The 16380-nt window shown below is 37.0% G+C and overlaps 1 protein-coding gene across 3 annotated transcripts in view; it reads left to right on the forward strand.

The window, feature by feature from the left end:
- tub (TUB bipartite transcription factor) overlaps window positions 1-16068 on the forward strand; it is a 45833-nt gene extending 29765 nt beyond the window's left edge. For 2 of the 3 annotated variants that reach the window (XM_067588341.1, XM_067588358.1), the window contains exons 2-12: window positions 631-682; window positions 2590-2752; window positions 4917-5054; window positions 6792-6947; window positions 8173-8294; window positions 9298-9489; window positions 9788-9900; window positions 11805-11919; window positions 12686-12784; window positions 12908-13079; window positions 14154-16068. In XM_067588341.1, the coding sequence (XP_067444442.1) occupies window positions 631-682; window positions 2590-2752; window positions 4917-5054; window positions 6792-6947; window positions 8173-8294; window positions 9298-9489; window positions 9788-9900; window positions 11805-11919; window positions 12686-12784; window positions 12908-13079; window positions 14154-14287 (1456 nt within the window). In that variant the 3' untranslated portion in view covers window positions 14288-16068. The remainder of the gene's footprint in view (window positions 1-630; window positions 683-2589; window positions 2753-4916; window positions 5055-6791; window positions 6948-8172; window positions 8295-9297; window positions 9490-9787; window positions 9901-11804; window positions 11920-12685; window positions 12785-12907; window positions 13080-14153) is intronic. The other variant, XM_067588349.1, reaches the window with a different exon arrangement.
- The last annotated feature ends 312 nt before the right edge of the window (window positions 16069-16380 follow it).

Below are 16380 nucleotides of genomic sequence, written 5' to 3' on the forward strand. Positions count from 1 at the left end.
TAAGCCAAATTTGCACATTAAGTGCAATAGTAAAGTGCAATAGTCCATACAAGAAGGGACAGATGAAGAAATGGCTGAAAAAGTTGTCATGTCACCGCTGTATTTACTAGCTTATGGTCCTATATGGTGTGCACAGTTTGTGAGTGCATACATTAAAAAAACATACCTTCCCTTGGGATGTCAAAGGAGAGGAGAGTCATCCCAACGTTTACACCCAAAATAGCTAATACAAGAATTTTGCAAATTTGATGTGGAAAATTCAAGGTTATTTTGTATTGATTATCAGATTTAGTTTTAGTTTTAATAATGACCTCATCCATTTGAGTGCACAATAGTAACTTAGACTGTATTGCAATAACAGAGTAATTTAGGCATCAGTGTAAAGAATGTTGCATCACAAATGTACTGTCTCTTTGTTACCCACAACAGGCTTCATTACCATGTACATTAATGGTAATAAAGCTAAAGATATTGTAGGTGTTCAGTTGCATTTTCAAAGTAGCAAATAAATAAACTAAAGCAGTCTAGAAAATTTTACTGTATTTGAAGTGTGAACATCATAAACAGCTGAACAGCACTTCTTAGTATTTTAATATCCTTCTCCCCGCTTCCTTACTCTTTTCTTTGCAGCACTTTAGATGATGAGGGCACCAACCTCCGACAGCAGAAACTGGACAGACAGGTAAGTCTTTTTCAGTTCTTCCTGCAGTTCTGATAACAGAGCAACACACATATTAATCATAACAGGGCAATTTTATCATGACACAAACTTTTGCTGCTCCATCATGAGGCCGCAAATGGCCAACTAGGACTTATTATCTCTCTCTGTGACGTTCTAATGAGAGGGTGTATAAGGCTCTACAAGACTGATGTACAGTAAATTACATGCACAAAACCCAAAGCCAAACCATATTAACACCAGTACATTTTGTATGTTTCATGCTCATTGTATATGTTAGGGACTGAACAGTAAGGCACAGGTCTTTGTAGTGTCAAAAAGTGTGGTTGTCTTTACCCAAAAAATGCAAAAGGAGCAAAGTATTTTTGATTAATAACTAAATTAAACCCTAAAAGAGGTCAACAGAACAGAACTGAACTCAAACTACAGCAAACTGAACTGTGTAACTGAACTGAAAATTGAAAACTGAATATAAACCTAAGAGCGAAGGTAATTTGAAATGAAAATGAAATAGTGTGGAAAGATAACCAAATATTTTAATCAGCTGGTTTGGCCGTGGCCATCACAGCATAGGTTAAAAAAGAAAATATACTGCTCTCCATAAGAAGTGGATTACAGTTTATTTCTGCCTTGTTCCATGATATCAGTTATGTTGAAGAGATTATTTGGACATAACTGTAAATGACAGTGATTTATACTAATAAGTGAAATTGTATTTTTGTCCTTCTTGACAAGGAAATTTGATATGTGCTACCTTTTTTTTTTTTTTTTTACATTTTTGGAACATTCCCAATGATTTTGTTCAGTATCAAAGATGTTTAGTGCAGATGTAGCGCATACTGTATGTTGTACAAAGAACGACTCAGCAGAATGTTTTAGCAGCTAGATTTCACAGTTGTTTATCAGTTTGAGTTGTTATGCTAAAAAACGGGTATAATACAAATGATATTTGCAGCATTTTTATGAGCGATTGCAAGTGATCAGATTCATCAGTTTCATTCTTTCACTGACAGACATCTCACATTTTGGTCATATGAGAAAATATGCTTGTGTAAAGTGCTGTTTTCCATGTCTTGTCAGTTGCCTGAATTGAGTAATGTGAGTGGAGTAACATACAGTACTCAGAACCACTAGCCTAGCCTTATTGATTACAAGAAAGCCAGTTAATGTCTGGATTAATGGTTCATTTAGCATTGATACTTCTCAATTTACTTCTCTCTCAATAGTTTTTTTAAAGTTCTTTTGGGAAAATACACATTTAAGGTACAATGTAATGTGAAAACAAGATAATGTATTTGCTATTTTTCTCATTGGTTAAGTAACTTGGCTTGCTTGTAGCTGTACACCCTCCATACCAAAGTTTATGTTTTGAGCCTTAACCACAGGTCAAGAACTTAAACATAAAATCCGTGTACTGCATGTAAATGTAGCCACTGTTGGCCATCACTGTCCTGGAAAAGATGTGAGCAGAACAGGAGATACTGTAGAGCACTCATGCTCTGTATCCCGAATTCCCTTTAATAGAAACCCTGAATATTTGATGAGCTCTGGTTTGAAGAATTGCATATAGGTGACAGTTAGTTCAGATGAATGGTTATATCCGGCCTGATGTCAGAGTGGTCTGGGCAGCATATCTTCAGATTGTTCTCCTGCGGCTTAATAGATTTATTTGATACTTTGTTATTGCCAATTGTTTTTAAACCCAACCATCTGTTTATAGTATGAAGACAGCTCGCAAGAAAAAGGGTTATTTAATGAGATTACCAATGCTTACTTCAGTGACCTCTGTGCCTCTGTATTTTTGTTATAATTTAATTTATTCCCTAAAATGATGCACGTTGGGAGCGTGTCATTATCTTTCTTTCTGTCTTGGAACGTTTGTGTGCATGTACATTAAATGTCCTCAACAGCGAGCACTCCTTGAGCAGAAGCAGAAGAAGAAGAGGCAGGAGCCTCTAATGGTCCAGTCTAATGTGGATGGGAGATCTCGCACTCGCCGGACCAAACAGAGCGAGGAACAGGCTCCGCTGGTGGAATCCTACCTCAGCAGCAACAGCAGCACCATCTACCATGGTAAGCAGGACTGACACTGCTGCCAAGCTCTGTTGATGCAGAAAACCCAAACTGGGGAATTAAGAAACATTATGGATTGAACAGATTAAACCTTCAGACTCCTTATTTGATCAATGTGTCTTATGTATAGGAAGCATTTGTTAATAGGCCCAAGAGATTTTATTCTTATGCTGGTTTTTTTCCTTTCCTGATTAGAAATGTAACACAGTTGCTAAAAACAAATATAAAAATAATTGTACATCCTCTCCAGACAGGTGTTAAGACTGCATGGAACAATAATGTGTGTCTGATATGACTTTTTATTTATATAGTGCCAAATCACAATGCAAGTTATATTAGGGCACTTTTCACATAGAGCAGGTCTGGACCGTATTTACAAAGACCCAACATTCCCCCATGAGCAAGCACAAGGAAAAACCGCCCTTTAACAGGAAAAAACCTTGAGCAGAACCGGGCTCTAGGTGAGCGGCCATCTGCCTTGACCGGAGAAGCACCATGTTCTGGTCGAGGTAGTGGGAAAGTGAACTCTGAGCATAGCCAATGATACACAGACCCACAACTAATTATGAGGGTTACACAACATTAAAGTACTGAGGCACAGATTGAATAGGATGGTATGGGGTAGAAATACAAAGCAGAAAAATAAGATAAATAAGTGAATGAATAAATTAAATAAAATTTGCAAATTGCTTGGACTGTGTGTTGACAATGAGTCTGTGGTAATAATGTGAACACTTCAAGTTACAGCCCCTCATCCGAAGGGAGCCTCTGCAGGGCATTGAAGAATGATATAAACGGTGCCACTTTGTAACATATTTATCATTTGAAGCCTTCAAAGAATACTCAACTTTCTCAGGCTAAAGAAAGAACATCACATCTTTAAGCTAAGTAGAAATGGAGGGAGGATTCTGATATGGCTTTTCTACAAGAGAGAATTACCACGATAAAATATTTAAAATGACATCTACTCCCTCTCCCTCATTAAAGATTCCGGAGTCTATGAATTTTCAATTATATTTCATTTCATAAGTTTAACTGCTGGACACAACATGTCTCTGTGTTCACTGTAAAGTCTGTTCTAAGTGTATGTGCACTGGAAGCTTAAATTTTCCACATCACACTTGTGTAAGTTGAATATTGGACCAAGATTGACTTCAAAACTCATTGTAATGTCACAAATCATGCTCATAGGCCCGCCCTTAAAATCTGATTTTCAATGAGCACAGAGAAACTTTCCGTCTTCGGCAGATGAATGTGAAAACAGCCTTCTAGTGTCAAACTTTGCACATACATTATTCCACACAGTGACGCTCAAATATCAAGCTACAAGATCAAGAAGAAAAACACATTTTTGAGTCGAGGGCGACTTTAATTAATAAATAACATCTATGAGACTGTTTCTAATTACAGTACCATTTTAGCAGCCAATGTTGAACCAGTACAAAAAACTGTATCATCTACAGCAGGCTTTTACACTGTGCTGCAAATCCTCTAGTCCTCAGATTTGAGTTTCTGTGTTGGACTTGGATTGATGAAGCCTGCTTATCTACACACAGAGACCAGAGCAGTCATCTAATCCGCAGTACTGAGGGCCTTTTCTGGGCTCAAGGCCATGAACTGTCATACTTCCTGCAGAGAGAAGAGAAAGTATATTGACAAAATGTTACACTGTGCAAGGTTAATATATTCTGACAGAAAAAGGGGGATTAATAACCTTGTTATAACCATATTATCTGCAACCAATGAGTAAAATACATCTTCTGACTTGCATTCACTCTTTGGCGCTACACTGTGGGAAGTGGAAGTGGATGCTACATGTCATTGAACAGCAGCCCAACATTATTCTCACATATAACACTACATCTATATTGTATTGTACACCTGTTATAAATATTGTACAATTAGATTAGTTTTTTCTAGAGAAAAATGATTATGCAGTTCCCATTTCAGACGTCTAGCAGTTCACATTTGTAAACATTTTTTCAGTTATATATTATTATTTCATGGCAGAGACTCAATAAAATGTAATAACTTGTCAGAAGACCTGAAATCTTAATCTTTTTTCAGTTTAACTCAACAACTTGCCTAACCTTCTTGTCCGTCTCTCTCATCTTCTGTCTGACCTCCCTGATAACCCTGTATGTGTCTCCATCCATGTGTTTAGTGCAAGAAGCTGAACAAGAGGAGGTGAAGGTGATAGCGGACCCACAGCCACCTCGCTCAGCCAAAAAGGGCAAAGCATCAGCCAGCTCCACTCCACAGACAGGCAGTGACAAGAAAGAGAGGAAGGGGAAGCACAAAGGTCAGCCTGCCAGAATTAAGACAAACAGCCAGTCAGACAGAGCGAGAGACAGACAGACCTGAAATGAATGGACAGACGACCTGGAAGAGAGCTTTGACTGACAGACTGACCTAATTAGAAAGCAGGTAGTCAGAAAAAGTAAAAGACAGATAACAGAGGAGATATTTGAGTCATTATAAATGCAACGGAAGCATTTTTTATGTATCTCTTCTTACCATATTTTTCTTGATCTTTAGTATTCATGCTTTAATGCAAAATAAGCAGATTGAAGTCGTTAGACGCAGTCCACAGTATAAAAGAGAGGAAGCCATAATCCTTATTATGCAGCAGCTGCAACTATCTGTTTGAGCCCCCTTTGCAGTGCTCAGATAATGGCTTGCCTGTTGAATTTTCAAGCCAAATCCTTCAACAAACAGAGCAAATGAAGCTGCCCTCTTAGGCACCACTGTGGTGCCATGCTTGTCAGAACTCAACCCGTCTGTAATAATATATGATGGTCTGAGTGCTGTCAGCCTGCTGCCACACCACAACTGGAGACATAAATTAGTCTTTAGATGGAAGAGGAAAAACTGACTGTTACCCTCACTACTTTGCTTTTCAACATTTACAGTGTGTTGCTGAAATACTATGGAGCAGAGTTAAGAATATTTATCATAACATCTTAGCTTAAAATTTTTACAGATTAAAAAAAAAAGGAACAGACAGCAATCAGTCACAGACTATTTTTGGTATTATATTTCTGACAGTAAAGATGTTTGTCATTTGATGTAGAGCATTTAATGCTCATCTTTGGAATGACTTTGTCCCAGAAAAACAAAGAAGCTAATGGGATTCCACTGGGGTAAGAGAGTAATCAGGCCAATAGCAACAAACTCAGCACTGATGAACCTGTTTCACTCTGTCTCTGTCTCAAGCTCTATAAGCACACAGATACATTGAGGCTATTTCAATCAGATACTATTACTACACACACTAAAAAGGCACCAGCGTTAAGAATTGAGGAAGACAGGGTGGCTAGATTTACTCAGAAAGAGTAATTCAAGCTGCTTCATAAGTAAAATAACTACCTATCTACGGTATCTGAAATATGAAATAAATTATTAGTGAATAAAACTGGATTTCAACAATGAAGATATGAACACATACACATGGGAATCCCATATGCTGTTTCATAAGACACTAGCTGTGTACATACACACTTTGAAGGAAAGGAAAAACAAGGATGGGTTATACTCAAGAAAATTCTTTTCAATGTAACACAGCAACACTGAACCATTGCTAGTATTCCTACAAAAAGGGATTTACAATACTGTTTAACTCTTCTTCTATGTTTTAACACTCCTTTTAAAACAGTGCTCTAATTAGAGTGTCCATGTATTTCACGCTTACCATCATGTTTTTCTATTGTTTCCTACTATAGAAAAAAGGACATTTAAAAAAGAGGTTGTCAGCTGCTTTAAAACCATCAAGATCTGTGCTTGAATGCTTGTAGCAGCAGAGACATAATGCTCTTCCCTCTGATACAGTAGAAGCTAATTTAATAAGAAAGAAAGTAAGAGAAACGATTATGATTACAGCAGGACAACAGAGCACAAAACACCCACTCATTCATTCATTCAAGCGGAAATGTGGAAATGTTATCACATTTAGTCAAGGAAGCTATGATTTTGGGTTATGTTTTGATGGCCACAACTACCTGTGATTTACTTTGTTTGTTGTTGTGGAATGGTGGCTCAGCAGGGATGGATGGCCTGGCTTCCCAGCAGGAGGATGGTCAGATCCAGATCCTGACAGTGGGTCACCCCACCACAGAGGAGGGCGAGGGAGAGCCTGTCATGAGCTGCACTCAGTCACAGAGTAAACAGGACCTGCGGGTGACCATGCTCAAGAAAGGTACTGTCAGTGCATCTGCAGCAGCACCGCCAGGAGTCCATGTTTACACCCACAGCATGCTGGTCCACAGCCGTAGTGTGTCGGTAGGAGGGTGAAACACACTGAATCATGTTAGGACTTGCAACTGCAAATAGAAATGTCATTTTAAGAAGCACAACTATTAAAATAATACACAGATTAGATGCAGCTCAGATTGTCATATTTTTCTATCACCATCATTTTTGTCCCTTGAAAAAATAAAGGAACAACCAAACATTTTGAAAATATCAAGCATGATCAATACTATAATGACCAACATTATATTTAAATTGTTACTTGAAATCTTTTTTTTTTCATTACAAATATACAAGTTAGTTTTGATTCAAAATGGCAGCTAGCTGAACAAATTTCATAGTTTTGGTTGAAAAACTGGAAAAAGATTTTGGAGAAAACAACACCAATAATTAGGATGATAGTGACATTTAGGTTAATTTAATTGGAAAAATTGTAAATACCTTGCAAGATATATATTCCTTATTATGTGGGACTCTAATTGCTGGAACTTTGCACTTGATAAGAAGTATTTTCAAAAAGGTTAAAACACATTTTTACACACATGTTATTTGGACCAGCTTCAAGTGTGGTGCATTCTTCGGCACCAAATATTAAACACTATACATTTCTAATTATGCAAATGACAGGACTCACAACCTTCCGCGATGCCACCTTTATTATTTTACTATGCTAACACATCCGCACATACGCCTTTTATCATATACACTTGCCATGACAATATTATGGATGTAAAAAGTCAGATGCTGAATGACATAAGACTCCATGAAATAAATGTAACAACCAAGATGACAACAAGTGATAGAGGATGGTCCTGCTGTAACACTACAGATAACAGCTGGGACTACTAAACTCACATAAAAAGCTCTCTACTGAATACTGACACCCTGGGTAAAGCTCATATTTAAAGGCAACATGTGACCTACTTGTACAAACAAACTTGTACAAACAAGGGCCACAAGTTTTTCTATTTCAACCTCAAACTGTGAAAACATATTTTTTTACAGAAGTTACAAGCAACCTGTAAGAGCAATGATATGTACTGTAAGTGTGAAAGTGTTCCTGTTGGAGTCTTCACCTTCTGAAGCATTTCATGTCACCAATTAACAGCAGCAGGGAAGAAAAACTCTTGTTGCAGTGACACCTCCTTATTTATTAATTTCTGTCTGTGAAGGTATATCCAGCAGCATGAATTTTGATGAAGAAGAAGATGATGAAGACGAAATTAGCTCTAGTTCCTCGCAGCTCAACAGCAACACGAGACCAGGCTCTGCAACTAGCAAGAAGTCATGCAAGGTAACAGGAATTTCACAGCACACTCTACATAATGTGACTTTATTCTGCCAGGAACACAGCATCTTTTAAAAGTGGATAACAAGCAGCAACAAACGTAGATTCAATTTAGCTGCACAGCTGGACTCAATTCAAAACTGTTTCATTGCTGAACGTAGGGTAATAGACCATAAAGTATTGTTGGCCTTTGGCTTTTTGTTTCCTCTACAAACAATATTTAGATTATTTTGGGCTTTTGCTATTTCTGGTCTGTTGTTTATTTGCCACACAGATGTCATCACAATGTAATTTGGCTGACTGTGGTATTGTGTGGATGATACCGTAAACAGGTGGTAGAACAATAATCTCAGATATTGAGTGAGAGACACCTTATATGTCTCCAGGAGTTTGAGAGGAAATGTTTGTTATTTGGTTGGATATTGAACACTTGAGACAGGGAGCCTTATATAAAGGTCCAGGTTGGCCACTGTAAACACTGATATGCAATTCATATGTCCACACATATTTGTAGTAAGTATTTTGAAAGTGCATTTTTGTTGTTTTTTTAGCAGGCAGAAAGCTGTTATTTTGCACACTTCTGATCACTTGAGGTCATTACGTCTAATGTTTGAGGTTTTGTTTTTCTCCATTTCAGGTGTGATAATGGATGACTTATACTGTAGGTCAGATAACCATGTAATTTTCTCTAAAAAAAAAAAAACACAGTCTTTTTGCAGCCTCGACACTTTGTTCAGGATGAAATACAAGCCGATACTTATGATAACCATCATGTCTCTTTGCTCCTCATTCCACTCTAATCTTTCCCTTCAGTCTACTCAATCTTTCATACACTACACCGTACACCAGGTCCTTATTTTAGACACAGTGTGCTCATTCTCAGTCCCAGTGGATGATCTGATCTTCAGACTCATTACTCTTTTCTAATGAAAGGAAACTCTAATGCATCACTTACCAGTCCACCATCTCAAGAGAGGTCTTGCCCCGGATGGGCTGTCTTTTCCTACAGGAGGTTGCCTCAGCGCCGACTCCACCAGTCAGTGAACCAGCCATTGATGTGGATGACCTTGAAGAGTTTTCCCTGCGACCTGCACCTCAGGGGGTCAGAGTGAAGTGCAGAATCACCAGGGATAAGAAAGGCATGGACAGAGGCATGTATCCCACCTACTACCTTCACCTGGAGAGAGAGGATGGCAAGAAGGTGAGAAGGGTTGGACAACAGAATTTACACCTGTACAAGATGGAGTTTTAATTGGCAATTGGCAATAATGGGCACTGTTTCTACAAGATTAACAGATCAGATATGGCTGCCAGTACATTTAAAATAGATATGGAAAAGGTGCAAAGGTTTCTGTTTTTTTCTCAGTTATGCTCTGTGAGTAACATCTATATGTTCCAATTAATAATTATTTTCATTTCAAGCAGTGTGTATCCAAATAATGTCTTTATAGACGATGCTGATATTTTACTAATTTGGTTTCTGACTTGGTTTGCCACAGGTGTTTCTGTTAGCAGGAAGGAAGAGGAAAAAGAGTAAAACATCCAATTACCTCATCTCCATTGATCCCACTGATCTATCTCGAGGTGGAGAGAGCTTCATTGGTAAATTGAGGTGAGTCCACAATGCGTTTGCGACATGAAAAAAGTTTGGCAACCCTCACTGGGAATCATGTACACTAAAGAATCATGCTAAGTGTTGTTGTACATGTTTTCTTACTTAACTTTTCTACTGTCAATGCTATTTGACTTGTCTTAAAAAATTTTTTTTACCCCTATACTATCTAAAATTTGGTTTTAGGCCTTGTGTTGAAACTATTTTTTATGCATATTTAATGGTTATTTAATTGAACAAAATTGCACTTCCATATGTAAATAATTAGAGTACATTTGAAGTGCAGTCCCATTCCTCCATGAGGCAGGTGAAAAAAACCGCACAAATAAATCTCTCCAGTAAGTTTCACAAAATTTTGCCTACTGAAGCTGAATAATTAGTAATGAACAAATTAAGGACTAACTGTTCATGTATAGCATAGTATATATAGTATATGAATAGTTAACAATTAGTGTTTAAAAACACCTTTACATTAATATTCAATGTAAGGCACCAGTAGAAGAATATACTGTCCTTCACTCTTTTAGCCACACTAATGAAAATATATAATTTAGAAAAAAATGTCTTGTATGTTTATACCTTCCTCATAACTACATACATACTACATACATTAGCTGTAGATTTGTTTCATCTTTAAGGCCACATTACAACAGTAAGACTGGTAGGAAGTGAGTAGGGACATAATCCTTAGAGACAGCTTCAAGGCTGCGTTAGTGGCTCCATGGAAACTCCTGGGGAGTTTAATCAAATATGGCTGTGTGCAGCCTTTAATCTTCAGAGCTGGTCAGACCATTGGTCGATGCGCTGTTCAAACCTTTGCAATCACAATCCCACTTGAATGATGGAGATTTAAATTTAAATGAACAGTGACCTTTCATCTAGTGCTTCTCAAGAGTCCTTGAGGGGGCTGGCCTAAATGAGGTATAGTGTATAAGAGCTATGCAGTCAGCTGTTTATAGCTGTGGGATTGAAAAACCATTGCAAATCCGTACCTGGCTACTATACATTTCTGAAAATAACAGCTGTAACTTCTTACTTGAACACATGGGCCATTTGAATGTAAACATAGTCAAAGTGTGGGCTGCTGGTGGCATTGTTGTGTGGATATCCAGATATCTTCTGAACAGCTTTTTCATCTGAGATGGGTTCTCACAGTGATGGAGCTCATATATTCACTGCCTTAATATGAATATGTCTCAAGAAACCAAACAATGCACAACTGTGCACTGCGTGGGGAAGCAGCTCATAAAACTACATATATACAGAAATGATTTACACTGGTACAAAACACTGATATTAGTCTCTGTACAAATAACATCTGGATACTGCCATAGAATATAGAATTAGAAAGCATCATTTTATTTTGATATTGTAGTTATTAGTGCAGCTTTTGTGTAGTACATAAAATAGCAGAGCTACATAGCAGCATTTTCCTCTCTAGAGACAGTATTAGAAGTCTGAAGTTGTGGATGAGGATCAGAAGAACTTGTCTTTTTTACATGGTAAATTCTCATCAAAAAACTTTGAGGTTGGTCTAAGTTAATAAATCATTTAAAGGCAAACCACTGGCCTCTGGCTTCTGGCCGCTGACCATCATCTTGCTGGGAAGTCCAGCTATCCGTCCCTGCAGAGCCACAATCCCACAATCCCACAAAAACAAACTCCATCAGAGTTTTTCCATCAAAACAACAGTACTATTCAACAATCAGTGGGGGATTTAAAACAGCAGCTGTTCCTTTTTATACATTATAAATAGGCACTAAAAGGAAAAGTTGTATAAGAAGATGCAACATGCTGTACATGGTTTCAGCAGTTAGAGAGGCAAAAAGTGTAACACACACACACACACACACACACACACACACACAACCATCAGACTTTGTTATACCTTCTTATCTTCACAGGTCTAATCTCATGGGGACCAAGTTCACCGTATACGACAGTGGTCTGAACCCTATGAAGAGCACCACCAGCCTCGAAGCTAGCAACCTGCGTCAAGAGCTAGCAGCCATTTGCTATGTGAGTGAAAATTTTCCTTAACGGTAATTTTTTCCCTGAAATTGCTTGGAGTTGAATGTAGACAAATATTGAGGTATAGGATCTCAATAGGATACAGAATAATTTAGTGTGGTTACATACACTGAGATGCTTAAATTACTAAGAATAATCCACTTATAACACTATTTTAATTACACGGTTTTGAGTAATGTCATTTTTCTAATAACCCTCTTAACATTATATAATTTAATAACACAGCTCCAAAGGAACCAAAATAAGAACTATATGTCATTTTATTTGCTTTGAAAATACAACATCCAGGTTAATGTGTCTGGTGGCCTTTAAAATACACAGTTTTATTTAGACATTCAATCTAAGATAATGAGATAAAGGCATTCATGTAACGGTCAAGAGTCAAGACATTAACTTAACTTGATATTAGTTATCATGTATGCTTGCATACATTCATTAGAATATTTATAAAGGGGAATGACACATTATAAAATCACCTTTACTTTCATTGCAGCCAGAAATCAGTTTTAATAACAACAATAATTTAACATTTGCTTAATTAGATTGTAGGAATTATTTCAACAATAAGCAGATTATTTTATTATTTTTTTATTATTTTATTATTATTATATTATTTGTAGAAAATGTTTTTGTCAAGTTGCTTCAAGTGATATTTAAATATGTCATACTTTAAATATGTCATAGATGTAAACTTGCCTCCTGCTATGGTAAATATAATGATAGCAGATGAAAGTTAAACATCTTCTCTACCCAGGAAACCAATGTCTTAGGATTCAAAGGACCTCGCAAAATGAGTGTCATCATTCCTGGGATGAACATGGACCATGAGAGAGTGTCAATTCGCCCACGAAATGTATGTGTTACCTAATTGCCTAACAGCCATGTCTGTGCTGACCATTTCAACCTTCTCTAATACTTACATAATTCATCTGATCATAATTGATGTTTGAAACTATTCTACTTTTATTCTTTACAGGACCATGAGTCATTGTTGGCCAGGTGGCAGAACAAGAACACAGAGAGCGTGATTGAACTTCACAACAAAACGCCTGTGTGGAATGATGATACACAATCGTACGTGCTCAACTTCCACGGCAGAGTCACGCAGGCCTCTGTCAAGAATTTCCAAATCATTCATGACAATGACCGTGAGTTCCATACATCTAACCTATTATAATTTTAAATATAATGAATATATTGGTATGGTATGATAATCTTGTGCTGTACAAAAGACCCAGTCAGTGGTAGATTTTAGTACAGACCCCCCCTTTGTAAAAGAGAAGTTATAATAAACAGCGAGGAGTCCTGATACAAAAATAATGAACAAGGTGGATAAAAACACCACGGGTCAGTTTGATGAGTGAGATTTAAAAGGAGCATGAGTAAGTTGCCATGGTTACCTGCAGTGATATGATATAGTGTGGTTAAACTTTTGACCGGAACTATGTTCTGAGCTGTTACACAGTTTTAATGGATGTCTGCCAGCCAATCAGAAAACATTGTCTCTGGCTGCCATATTTGTGATAGCAGGGAAACTAATATGCATCTTTGCTACAAAACAATTACATAAAGTAACTTCTAAAAGACATACAGTATGTTTCTCATCAGAGTGGTATTTGCTGAAATGGGTGTTTTATTAATTATATAATTTAGTGGGAGCCAAAAAGTGTTCAATATTAAATAGATAAAAAATACATTATGAAATGTGTAATAATATTAGCACAGACCAAATATACAATATTTAATAATAAAATTGAAACATAATCCAATATCCTTTTCATCACAAAGTCTACCTGTCAATCAAGACAAATAGGGCAGAGCCAATTATCTTATTGATTGTTGCTTTGGTCTGAGTGAGGGAACAGCCAATCATATAACATAACTTTTCATAAGACTGAGTTGAAACTTAAAAATTATTGGTTTGTTTCACGATTTCATGGTTATATTATATACTTTAGAAAGACTGGGAAAATTGCACACCTTGATGCAGTCTTGTTGTTTCAAGTTCTAAACATCAACATTTCCGCACACACAGTCTTCCTCAGATTCTTCATATATATATATATGTGTGTGTGTGTGTGTGTGTGTGTGTGTATTTTTGTCTGTGTTTATTTAAATGATAACATAATGAAGTATTTTTTATCTAATATTGAAGACTTCCTAAATCACAATATAATTCCACAATACAGCTCATCTAAAATTCTGGTTCCTCTCTTCTGTAGCTGACTACATTGTGATGCAGTTTGGCCGTGTGGCAGAAGATGTCTTCACCATGGACTATAACTACCCAATGTGTGCCCTCCAAGCCTTTGCCATAGCCCTTTCCAGCTTTGACAGCAAGTTAGCCTGTGAATAGGTCCCAGCCTGACGTTCAGTGGAGAACTGGTCCATCTGTCCTCTCAACAAGGGCTGTTAATGTATCCCTGGGGCTGGTTTGAGATCTCCAAATCACCCAGTACCCTGGAATTCCTGCATATCCCAAAATGCTTTATGGGCCTCAAGTTTTGTGTGTATCTGTGTGTGGGGGGGTGGGACATTGGGATGGTTCTTGGTCAGCGGAAGTAAACAAGCACAAAGCGTAATCCACTTTCAGAATCAAATTCATTTGTTTTGATAACTATAGTCATTTTGTACTGTAATGGCATTATAAAAACAAACACTGTTCCTTTATGTAGGAGTTAGAGAAATTTAACATTTCTTTATCTGTAAATTATAACTAACAATTACACATCTGTAAATTGACTGAATTTTATGTAGTCTGCCACACTAATAACACAATGTCACACACTTCCTCAAGCATGAATACTGCTTATAAAGTTACTGAATTAAACAAAAAACATAACATGCATGTCACAATATATTTATTTTGTTATTTATGTATTTATTACATGTTGATTTTGTTTTCTGTTTTAATTTGCAACGGTCTCAACAATCTTGGCTCTATGGAGCAGCAAGCACATACAGTAAAAGAGCATCACAAGACAGAGTATCTCTTGTATCCACACAAAACAATTAGCTACATGGACATGAACAGGGCAAAGGCATGTTACACTGTGCTGTGTACCATAGATGATATTGTGTCACAGTGTCATGTATGTGAATGTATAGGATGATGGTGCACTTTACTTTAAGTCAGTAGTGGATGAGATATAGCTGTACATACTTGATTGTGCCTTTGAAGACTAATTCCAGTGTTACGCTTTGGATGTAAAATGAGCTGAGCTTGAATTGGTCTTTTGCTGTCCTTATGCATTGGAGATATTTCTCTGTAGCTACTTCTAACTTACTTAACTAACGCAGAGGTCATTTGGAAGGATTAAACATCTACAGTTAAAAAAAACCTCTCAAAGGATTATAATCCAAAGTGCACATCACTGGACAGTATTTTAGTGATTGTCCAGATATATTTAAATTTCATTTAGGGCCTACAACATGTTACAGTAAAGAGGTGAATAATTATTTACAGTATTCTGTTTCAGGCAGCATATATATCAAAAGCACTCAGGCTTAAGGCTGTCCTCATATCTTCTGATGTCTCCTACCTGGAAAAAAAACCGAACACAGATTGATTTACTGCCAACAAACACACACAGCAACAGTGTGAGTCTGCCACAGTTTCAACACTTACATATTGCATCTCTTTACATCTATGATTAATTTTACACTCCTCTGATGTGGAGTTTGGTACATTCCTCATTTGACTGGCAGTAAGTTTCTATATCATGTGGTTAGAGTTTTATTGCTGTTCACATTTTAACTCAAAATAGTATTCCTCTTTCTCCTTGTGGGGTAATATCCTTTCTCAAATACAGTATATGATAGTATTTTGTATTTTATGACCAGTAAGAAAATGCTGAATGAAGGCAAAGAACAATCTCTGATACCACTATTGGTTACTGTGGGTTATGAGGAAATCTTTATCAAATGTGCTATTCTTGTACTCAATTGTGCTCTAACTATTTTAAATTTCTATTTTAAAATTGTTGATACTCTTGCTGTCTGCTTTTCATACATATGTCCAGGAACCAAAGGTTCTTTCACTTTCTGTTTTTAGTCCTCCCGTTGTAATGTACAGTAAATGGTGTACAATTTACTGTGATGGTATAGACACAGTCCTTTGATCATGAAAAAAATAAAATAAAGCTTCAGTAAGTCGAAGTATGTGTAACTTGTTTATGAATTTGGTGAATTGATCTGCAGTCTTTTTCTATTTTCTTCTATTTCAAAACAAGGTAACAGTGAACATCCCATCTCATTTCACTGATTAAGTCCAGTCCCAGAAAATTCACTTTGTTGTAAGCTATGATTTTGGTTCCTCCTTGGGTCAGTTAGTATAAATATATTGTGTTGTGTATAGTGTATAGTGGCAAGATGTATCAACACGCCAGAGTTTTGTCAAAACTAATCAGGGGTGTTTGAGACATTGTGCAGCACACAGATGCCTCCGCT

This window comes from Thunnus thynnus, chromosome 1, assembly GCF_963924715.1.
Source record: "Thunnus thynnus chromosome 1, fThuThy2.1, whole genome shotgun sequence".
NCBI lineage: Eukaryota > Metazoa > Chordata > Actinopteri > Scombriformes > Scombridae > Thunnus > Thunnus thynnus.